Source organism: Rattus rattus, chromosome 12 (assembly GCF_011064425.1).
Source record: "Rattus rattus isolate New Zealand chromosome 12, Rrattus_CSIRO_v1, whole genome shotgun sequence".
Classification (NCBI taxonomy): domain Eukaryota; kingdom Metazoa; phylum Chordata; class Mammalia; order Rodentia; family Muridae; genus Rattus; species Rattus rattus.
In genome coordinates, this window is record NC_046165.1 from 28,636,178 (window position 1) to 28,647,476 (window position 11,299).

Here is an 11,299-nt window from a genome sequence, read left to right on the forward strand (position 1 = left end):
TGGGGCACACCAAGAAAACAGAGCCCTCTATCAACCTGACAGATGCGTATATGAAGTCACAAACTCTGAGGCAGTATGAAGAGGGCAATGGTGGACCTGCCCCAGATAGCGCTCTAGAGCTGAAAGACATGGCCACATGCCCCCATTTCTACTTTTGCGAAAATCCCCAATTGATAACCACTTGCAAAGGCAAAGTTAGTTCTCTCCAAAGTCTCCCTGGGGAAAAGAACTCCTCTTCAAGGAAAGCTTCAGGCTCATCAGTAAAGGACAAACAGAAATGAGCTCCGTGGCCTACTGGAAGGTTCCGCGTTTCACAGGGCTATGCCTTGGCTCTTTAAAATACATGTTATTACTTTTATTTTAGTGTTTTTATGGCATTCTTAAGTGAGCCAATGAGGGGGAGTGTCTCTGTATCTTGTGCCTTCTCTTCAGACACTTCTTCATGTTTTTTTGTTTGTTTGTTTTGTCCAGTTGTAATGTATTAGATTTTATCTATTATACTAATTATAATTTTATTTTAATAAGAAAAATTCACGCATCTGAGGAAGAACCCTGAAATGTCATTAAAATATCATTTAAACATGTTGAATACTGAAGCATACATGTCGTACAATTTCCAAAGCACAAGAGCCTACAATGTTCAAAAGCCGTTCACTGTAGCTGGGGAAATGGCCCCAATCATTAAAAAGCTGGGTGTTCTTTCTGGGGATTTTGTTTCTATTTTCAGCAATCCATACATGGTCTTACTTTCTATCTCAGGAAATCTGAGATGAAATCCACCTCCCGTGAGCACCAGGGTGCGTGTGGTGTACATAGACATTCACATAGAGAAAATAGACATGCACATAAAATAAAAAAGCAGAGTAAACATCTTTGTGTACTCATACTTATTCTAAAGAAATTATTATGAGTTAAGCAAAGAATTGTTGTGTTCTTGTGAACTCCAATCTCTATTTGAAGCTAGATTTTATTCTTTTTACTGTAAGTTTGCTCATTATTAAAAAAATTATAAAATTTCATTTACATGTCCCAAGAAATAGGAATACTAATTTTATTTAATAATGGAATATAATTTGGGGACAAATAAAATATTGTATATAGTTTCTTAGCATAAGTCTCCCTCGTTAAAGATTAATTCAAGTTTCTAAGTAAATGCAAATAAAATTGAAGGTAAAGAAAGAAAAATTATTTCCTAGCAAAAACTTGTCAATTGCTATGTTCTTTACATCTGTTTTCTGTAAAGAATAAAATTATTTAAAATGATAACTATTTCACAATAACAAGGCAGGCAAAAGTGGAAAGACGTTAAGTTTAAAATTATGAATATTTAAAACCTTTCAGTAACTGTATAATACTATAACCCAGTATTTTTGGGTAGAAAGGGCATATTGTGTAGACTGAAAAACCAGTGTGCTACCAAATCCTATGGTTTCAAATCTGTTGTCTGAAATAAACTAACTTTGTGTTTTTTGTATGTTTTGTGCTTTTAGATGTAAAATGAGGATTGAAATGGTCCTAAAGATATTGGTTAGGGTAAAGTAAATCTTAGTACATAGTTCTTTTGAGTATTAATGTTAATGGTTCTGGTTCACACCACCATATTTTGTATTAACAATGTGCCAGGTTTTTAGTCACATTTCCATCACTTTTTGCCAGCTTCATCTGCTCTGATAATTCAAATCAAGGGACATGGCCACAAGGAAATCAGTAGTCTATGTTTGTCAAATTTGTGCAAACCAGAGTGAATCAAGGAAATAATAATAATAATAATAATAATAATAATAATAATAATAATAATAATAAAACAAGTTTGGCATTATATTAATCCAGAATTGGGCATGAGGAATGACAGAAAGCAGAAGCATCAGTCACAGAATGAGGCCGCTGGCTAAGCGAGCTTGCTTCTACAGGCGTTGGTTAAGGGAGGGAAATAAGTTAGAAGGCTGGGCAGAGCAATTTCACATTTCTAATTTCAAGCTAAGCTTTATGATCACAAGTATTTTAAAGTAGGCATGGAATACCTGTGACTTTATAATGTATAATCAAAGAACAGACGCGCCTAGCTTACTGATGAAGCAATCATTCACATGCAACTCGAAATCTAAGAAGAATGATTAGAATAGAGTTCCAGAACGACATTCCCATCGCTTTTACAGAGATCAGATTACCCAAAAAGACTGAAGCGTAGACTGAAGATGACTTATGTAAGATTTAAAGTAATGGCATCTAATATCAGCTGCGTTCATTGAAACATCCTCACAGCAAACAGAATGGAGTATCAGATTACACTGAGAGGGGAAAAAACAAATATCAGCTATTCTTGGCTAATTCTTCCCCTGGGAAGAAAACCATTTGATGACACCATTGAGATGCACAACAGACGTGTGGGTGGAACTTGTGTTCACTGTGATGAAATACCGATGGCTTGCGAGAGGAAAGATCTATTTTATCTAATGAATCTGGGGGTTGAGTCAGCTGGGACTTGGAAAGTGTGGAGCAACAGCTCAGTTAGCTGTATCGGACGGGACATAGAAAATGCAAGCATGGAAACTGCAACAGAGTTTACATTTTCATGACAAGTCCAAGTGAACTCCTTCTTCCAGCTGTGTCCCAACCCCTAAAGTTTCCTTGATGCCAAAAATACCTCCAGTTGGAGAACAAACATCCAAAACATGACCCACAGAGGATAGTTCAAGTTGCATAACACAGGATGAGAAAAGTAAAGGAACCTTGCAGAAGAGAGCTCGAAGATATTGAAGTTCTAAATGATACGATACAGGAATCAGGAAGAAAAAAATAAAAACAATGAAAAACAAACAAACAAACAAACAAAAAAACAAACAAATGAACAGCAACAACAAAAACTGAGTATATGTATGGGGCATAATGGAACACCCATTCCCCCAAAAAAGTGGAAAAGTAGAGAATGATGGGATACTTCCCCTTTACTATCAATAGCGTAAAAGAAATTAACCAACCAAAGAGAACTCAGGGACAGACCCATGGCTCCAGCCGCATATGTAGCACAGGATAGCCCTATCAGACATCAATGGGAGTAGAGGGTCTTGGTCCTGTGGAGGCTCAATGATACAGTGTCAATGCTAAGGCATTGAGGCAGGAGGGTGGGTGGGTGGGCAGGGGAGCACACTCATAGAAGCAGAGGGAGGGGGAGGGGATAGAGAGTTTGCAGAGGGGAAAGGAGGAAGAGGGACAATATTTGGAATGTAAATAAATAAAATAACCAAAAAAAGGTACTCATGGTTTCTTGCAGAAGTCAACTATCATCTCTAAGACATTGACAACATCTATAAAACTAGTATCTTTTCAAACTCATGACTATTGCTGGCCTTATGGTAGGGCAATTTCCAGTGGAAACAGTTGGTTATCCCTTACTAGTTCTTCCAGAAGCCATAAAGAAAATGAGCTTTATCCATCCTGTTCAGAATCCCCACTGAATATACAGAACTAGTTTACAACATCATGTCTAACATATGAAAGGAACTGCTGGATGATAAATTTGAATAAATAAGTTGATTTCAAAAGTAAATAATATGGACGATTCAGAGAATATATTGAGATTGTTGCAATATTAAGATATTAACTTTACTATAGAACACATTGAAAATCCACTTACAAGTTACAAGAAAACCTGGTAAGCGTATTCCCATCATACATCTTGTTTTTATTGCCATAGTTTTAGAGACAGTGTCTGCTGTACCAAGATGGTTTTAAAAATGCTCTACAAGTTACCAATAATGATCTTGACTGCTGGTCCATCTTGGATCATACGCATAACCTATCCTGTTTGTTTACTAAATGCCAATTTTATATTAGAATTCTGTTTATCTTGAAACCCTTGAATTTACCTTGAAATTTCAAGGTTAGCCTACATTTAATAAAAATAAGAAAAATCATAGTTTTCCTAAAAGCTACCCAGCTTATTTGGGTTATCAAATACAGCTCTTTATATAATACTTCATGAATGTGAAGGTACCTGGGAATTTTAGAAGAAAATTTTAATCAGTGTCTGATGTAAAATAAAGTATGAAAATAATTAAATTTATAGAAGTATTCAAAACTATTCATCATTTGTAACTTGTAAAATGTAGTAGAAAAGTCAAGACTTCTTAGGAATAACGATTTTAAACTTAATGTTTAATTTCTAAGAGTGTTGGCAGCAGACCCTGGAGTGAAATTCTGACTATGTGTTGTTTCCATGGGTACAGCCATCTGAAGAGCTCCATGGTCTCAGCCCTAAGGAGGAGCAAGGTGTTCCTTGGGGATCTGAATGTGAATATTGACTGTATGTGGAGAAAAAGAAACCTTATCAGGCTTTCTGCTTTCCATGTTTACTGCCTGAAGACTGCTCCCAAATTAGGCTGATGATGGAGAATTTGCCCAATTATTTCCTTGATCAAGCTGTATACCATAAATCATGTGTCCTTATGTTTATGTAATAACACCATCTTTTTGTTCAGGTGTACACATCGGTCTTCCATACTATTATATATGTAATAAACCGTGTATAATCTATATGCTAAATTTCAAGGGTATTGATGCTTCTCCATCAGAGTCCAGTTACCCAATCCTCCCCCCCACCTCATTGTTGTTGTTGTTCTTCTTGAGCTACAGAGGGTTACTGCACAAAAAGAGACTCAAAACCTGAAGTGTGTTTTACAAGACATCTTCAACATTTTGACACGGGATAAGATGTTGTCATCTACAAAGTTCACATTCTACAAATACAACGGAGTTATAAAAATTACAAGCCAAAACAAAAACAAACAAACAAAAAAAACCAAAAAAAAAAACCCAAAGAAAAAAGAAAGAAAAACCCTATCACAAAATTTCTCACAATTTTTATACTTTTTTTTTTTGGTTCTTTTTTTCCGGAGCTGGGGACCGAACCCAGGGCCTTGCGCTTCCTAGGCAAGCGCTCTATCACTGAGCTAAATCCCCAACTCCAATTTTTATACTTTTTACTTGTGCACATACTTCTCTGTGTATGGTCTCTGGTCTTTGGTAAAAGGTTGGGCTGGCCTGTAAAAATCTTTTTTCTCAAGTGACCTATGCTCTTTACCTGTGCTGCAAGAATGAGTTGTTTAGGACTAAGGGAAAACCCTTGGTAACCGTTTCCACACAGAGGGAGCATGCCTCTGGAGCTCATCAGCCAACTCTAAGGTAATTTAAAGTACTGTGGCTCTTGTCTGTGAAGAATCCCAGATAAGAATATATCAACTACCTAAAAGCAGCCTTTCCACTCAGTTTCCACAGTTGGCTTTCAAACATTTCAATCTTGTCTGAGGTAGAACTAATGGTACATTTGTTAATTTTTTTTCTTGGTTCTAAACAGATTACAACTTTGGCAAACACATGCCTAAATCCCGTGGCTTTCTCTAAGGTCAGATCATAAATGTAGAAATTAAACATGGCGTAAAAATTGACCAATGAAAATTTAAATGGATAAATTGCAGAATGAATGAAAGGGTAAGTTTGAGTCAAAGCATATCATGGTATCTTAAATTTGGAGAATAATTTTATTTTTATTAAATGTATTTAGGAGCAAGTAGAGAAGCAAAGAGAGGAATTGCATATTATGCACATACATTATATTATTTTGCTGACATGGAAGCATAAACATGTTCCCTTTTTTATATTTTCTTACACTCCCATTTCTTAATAGTACACAATCATAGAGATGCTATCTCAGATATATTCAACAGAAACTACTATTTACAGTAAGTTGTTTTCAAAATTTAAAGCAATGAGCATAGTATACAGTCTCTGTATCTTCTTTTTTAATGTTCTGAAACTAGATATTTAATGAATCTATGTAACTCTACAGAGCTATGATATTTTTTAAAAAACAATTAAATCAATGGTCATTACTAATATGAAAGACCAAATATTTCTCTAATCCCTTTCCCCTCCCTCTCTCTCCCCCTCTCCTCCTCCCATTCTTCCCCTCCCTCCCTCCCTCCCTAATAGGATTTCACAATGAAGCACCACATGGGCCAGTTCTACCTACACTGACTAGCTTGACCTCAGACTCACAAAGCTGCTCCTGCCTCTCCATTTAGAGTGGCAGAATTATAGGCTTGTTCTCCAGCACGCCTGACCCATTCATTTCTCTTGTACAGAAATTCTTCCACATATTCACATTTAAATCCATAACAATATTTTGTATTTTAGAAAGCTTTACTTTCCCATACATTTAATAAGATTTTTTGAAAAGTATTCATTTAAACAAGTAAAATACAACAAATAAAATAAAATGTAAGAAAACTGAACATCAGTTCTTTTTCTACTAAGACATCTTCAATTCTTAAAGATCAGGAGATAATGTATCATGAAGAGGCAGAGGAAACAATTTTCAATACACATATGACACACATTTTATTCCTTACTCCATCCTTTAATATAGAAAAGAACACTAGTGTTGCCTTGTTTCTGGAGACAAGGTTTATTGCAGCCCAGGCCAGACTTGATATCAGTATTGATTAATTAAGGAAAACCTTATGCCACTGATTCCTCTCTATCATTTTACCATGTGCTGAAATTAGAGAAATGTCATAGACATTGTAAAATGATAATTAAACCAAACCAAAAAATTAGCAAAAACAAGTTTTAAGGTAAATATTTGCTATTAATTTCTTACAGCTGTCTATGATATTCACAAGTCTCTCAAGGAGTAAAAACAGCTTATACATTAAACCTTTAACTGATGCTATCGACAATTATCTAAAACTTAGAGAAAACTCTGCAACCATAAATTTTAGTTTATTTCTCAGGCCTTTATTTTGTTTCAAGGACCAAATATTGAGCACGTCAATTTCTGAGGCTTTTGACAATAACATTACGCGATCGAATTCTACTTTTATGTTCTGGAATTACAATTATTGTCATGACTTCATGGTTACATTCTTAGTTCGCACTTCTCTAGGTCTTGGTCATTCATATTCTCTGGGAGGTTGTTTGTGATCTTCCCCTGAAGAAGATTATTCCACTCCTGGAGGATTCTCGCCTCTTCCTGCAGGGCAACTTCCTCGTCTTGTAGAGCCCCATGCTCTTCTCTCAGCGCCTTGTTCTCCTCCCGGAGAGCCTGCTCTTCCTTCCACAAAGCCTGTTCTTCCATCTCTAGAGCAGCTCCCTCCTTGGTCAGGGCCTCTGCCAGCTCTGCAGCCACTCCGTCCCTCAGCAGGGCTTTCTCTTCCATCCTGAGAGCCCTCTCTTGGTGTTGTAGAGCCTTGGTCTCCTCACACAGGGACTTGATCTCCTCATGCAAGGCTTTGGCCTCATTCTGGAAGGCTTTCTCTTGCTGCCGGAGAGCTGTGATCTGAGCTTCCATGGCTCGATTCTGTTGCCAAAAAGACCTTCCTTCTGTGTTCAAGGCATTGCATTCTTCCCCAGACAGTTTTGGGTTCTCTGAAATCAACCTTTTCACCTTCCGGAGTAGCTGGTTCTGCTGCCTTAGGATATGATTTCTTTCCCTGATGAACTGATTGTCCATCCGGAAGGTTTTATTTTCTCTTCCTAAGGCTTTGTTTTCGCCCCAGAGAAATTTGTTGTCTTTTCTCAGAGCCCTATTTTCATCTCTCAACACCTTATTTTCTCTACAGAGTTTTTTTTCCACGTCCTGGGATTTATGTTTGAGTTTCTTTTGATTTTGGGTACAAGAGAAACAAGAAAACAACCGCAGTATTTTCCTTTTGTGTATTTGTTTTGATCCAGAGATATTCATTGTTTTTCGGTGCACTACTGATAATCTCAACAGAAAATGTACTAAATTTGTTCATGTAGTCTTGGCTGTCTGTTGACTTCTTAATGGACCACAATGCTCAGACAGGCCCGCTGGAGGTAAGTGAAAATAGAGATAAAAGTTAGTAGATTTAATAGAAGATTGATACCACCCAAATTAGAGTGAAACCGAAACAAATGTAATTTAGACTTTAATTGCTTTATTCTCAGATATTACACTAATCAAATGTTAGGTGCTCATAAGCTAAGCTATTTCTAATCAATATTACTGTTATATATTATTATTTGTTAATATTAATTCATTGTCTTTGAATGTGGTACCTGCTAATAGTGAAGCTTACTACTCATTTAAGATGTTTCTAACTATGAATAGCTTCTAGAAAATAAAGGAAAAAGAAAAGAAAAAAGAGAGAAGACATTGAAGATATTTTAAGGCAAAATAAACTATTGATTACAGCATTTACTTAGCGTTCTAGGAGAGTTAAAGATTGAGGCAACCAGCCAGACTTACATTGCTGTGTTCTCTAAGTCACTTGTAGCCTGGTTTCTGTTACTAAAGGAAAACCAGTAAGCAAAACTTTTAGGTCATCTATAGTGATGTCACTTAGGGTTAGCATTACTGACTCCTAGGCTACATATGCAGCCTGGCTTTTTTAAGGCATGTGTTTTAAGAAAGTAAGAAAACATACATTTGATGTCCTTAATATTGTTAAAGTATATGTATATATTTCCAATTTTTTAAATTATTAAATATGATTTTAAAGTGATACTTGTCACATCAGTCAAGTACCTCATTATTGGCAAGCCTTTGTGTTATATAATTAGAAAAGAGTAAAAATCTTGAATGGCTAAGAATTTGTTAAACATTTAAGACTGCTGTCGAGGGACACAAATGAGGTAAATTTGTATGTCAAATAAATAGGCATGTTGACATTTTAATTCTCATTATTAAGTTTCCAAGATTCTTTAGGCAGGCTACTCGACATCAGGTAAAATAGTAAATCAGCTTTTCAACGGCTAAGTCCATCGTAATCCATAGGAATAAATGTATACATATATATTTAGAAAGTTATAGTAAATGAATCATGATATTAGTATAAAAATAAAGAACTGGACACACACACATACACACAGATAGATAGATAGATAGATAGATAGATAGATAGATAGATAGATAGATAGATAGATAGATATAGATAGAGGTAGGTAGATAGATAGATAGATAGATAGATAGATAGATAGATAGATAGATAGATATAGATAGAGGTAGATAGATAGATAGATAGATAGATAGAGATAGATAGATAGATAGATACACATATATTTAAACAGAGAAAGCAAGGTAAGGAGAGAGAAAGATACAGGATTAAGAATGAAAAATTTATTCATTTCACTGCCTGTTATGAATGGAGAAGATATTTAATTCAATGTCACGGAAATGATTCTTCCTATTACCTGAGTTTACCAACTGTTTTGTTTTTTGATCTTTAAAAAATATTAATTCCAGTTTTACAAACACTGTATTTGGGATATCGGTAGAAAATTATGAACTTCTGAATTTCAAGCCTTTGACAGTCTAGTTGTTCTGAATCCATTCGTGTTGTGTAATACATCACTGTTACAAAAATTAACTTAGTGAGGGAAGGACTCCTGACTGCCCATCGCTGAGGGAAGGCAGAGCTGGAAATCAGTCAAGCAGGAACTTGGAGCAGAAGCCATGAAGGAAGCTGCTCGCTTTCTGCTCTGATGTTCAGGTTTCCAGTTATTACAAGAGACGGTGCTGCTCAGAGTGGACTGCCCCTTCCTGTATCAGTGAACAATCAAGAGTCGGCCACAGACAGGCCCACCGGACAGTCGTTACCTGAGCAATCCCTGGCTTGTCAGCCCCTTCTCTGCTGATTCTGAGCCCCTCGAACTTTCCTCTGCCCTCATCCGAGTGTCTGTTAGTGACTTCCTTCTTTAGGGCATATATGTAGGTGAAACTTCATGGGTGTAGCTTCTGGCATTTCTAAAAATAATAATAATAATAATAATAATAATAATAATAATAATAATAATCTCACAACAAATATAATTTAAAATGAAGGCTCACATGATGTTTAATGTATCCATAAGATTCAGCTTCCCCAGTGGCAAATTTGGTCAGAAAGTTATGACAAATAAGGTTTAAAGAGATTATACAGGACTTATGTTTTTCTTTCTTCCTTTCCTTTTTCTTTTTTTCTTTCTTCTTCCATCCTTCCCTTTTTCCTTCCTTCCTCCCTCCCTCCCTTCCTTCCTTCCTTCCTTCCTTCCTTTCTTCCTTCCTTTCTTCCCTAAGTCTAAATCTTTAATCTGTATTTCCTTTGAAAGTGCTGAGGCAGTGAAGGAAACAGTTAAAGCATGACGGCTGAAGCCACCTGTGCCAGCCTCAGGTACACTTGTGAGCTTGCTGGGTCGGAAGTAATCTACCCCTTGCAGAAGGCAGCCTGCTGTCTCCACACCTTTGCTTGCTAAGCCCCTAACAGTCACTTCTTCTTGCCTGTCAGATCACAGCTGGGTTCTGACCGTAGCTAAGACCCACAAAGTCTGTCTTGCAAAGCACTGCAGTGCCTCACATGGCTTCTTGTAAGCATTTTCTGAGGACCTTATGAATTCCAAGCGGACGATCTGTACTTGGCACTATAAGCATCTTTGTTTAACTCTCTGCAGTGCCATCGTTTTCACTATGATATCTCTTCTAGGTCTCATGGTACTTTCAACTGTAAAAATATCTCCAGAGACCACAGCCGCAAACGAAAACCTGAGACATAGTTTTAAACCTTCTCTGTACAGGTATAGATAGCTTCAGCTACAAATTATTTTTTGCCATGTGAATTAGATTGTCCAGCCAGTGGATCAGCGTAATCAATCTCTGAATATAAGGGGATAAAATTGGAAAGGCCCAAATGACAGGAACTTGTAGAACAAGTAGTCAGTAAATTAACGGAACTTGCTACTACAGTCTACGAAAGCAGTAGACTGTATACCTTTGAGATAGATCTCTCCACCTTCCCAAAGTACAATAGTTGAGCCTCTCTCAAGGACAGAAGGTAGACTGAGGACTATCATAAAAGACGTGTTAAGAAACTCTTTCTTTAGAGCCCTGTCCTTGGAGGAAATTGCAGATGGAATAGCATTCAGCCACAGGTATGAGAGAGGGCTGTTCTACAAGAGTCCCTGTTAAGATTACCATGGCAGCCTGAAGAGGCTTAGCAGTAGATAGAGAAACATTGGCATTGTGTTGAGGTTTTCCACTGACCAGGCAAACGCAGCCTCTCATTGTGCTGCCTGTTTGGAAAAGTTGACCCTGACTTAGGTTGTGGACAGAAGGCAAGATAGGTTCTAAAGAAGTAATTGCTTTCAAACCCCCAGGTTCTATAACTACCTTTCAAACAACAAACATCAAAACCGTTAACTCCCCAAATCAGCCACTCATTCTTTTACCAATATTCAAAGGACGTGTCCTAAAGTTAATGAAAGCAAAACACAATCCCAGCGATGGTTTAAGTGATGATCTAAT

At 36.8% G+C, this 11,299-nt stretch overlaps 1 protein-coding gene across 1 annotated transcript; it reads right to left on the bottom strand.

Moving 5' to 3' along the window:
• Positions 1-6,779: 6,779 nt before the first annotated feature.
• On the bottom strand, positions 6,780-8,274 carry LOC116913374 (coiled-coil domain-containing protein 70-like). The gene is made up of 2 exons (XM_032917544.1): positions 8,214-8,274; positions 6,780-7,851 (listed from the first exon to the last, which is right to left on the bottom strand). Exon 2 carries the CDS (start codon positions 7,739-7,741, stop codon positions 6,917-6,919), a length of 825 nt encoding a protein of 274 aa, XP_032773435.1. The 5' UTR covers positions 7,742-7,851; positions 8,214-8,274; the 3' UTR covers positions 6,780-6,916.
• Positions 8,275-11,299: the final 3,025 nt, after the last annotated feature.

Excerpts from the sequence above, each read along its gene's own strand:
- LOC116913374 (XM_032917544.1), bottom strand. The coding sequence starts at position 7,741 with ATGAATATCTCTGGATCAAAACAAATACACAAAAGGAAAATACTGCGG.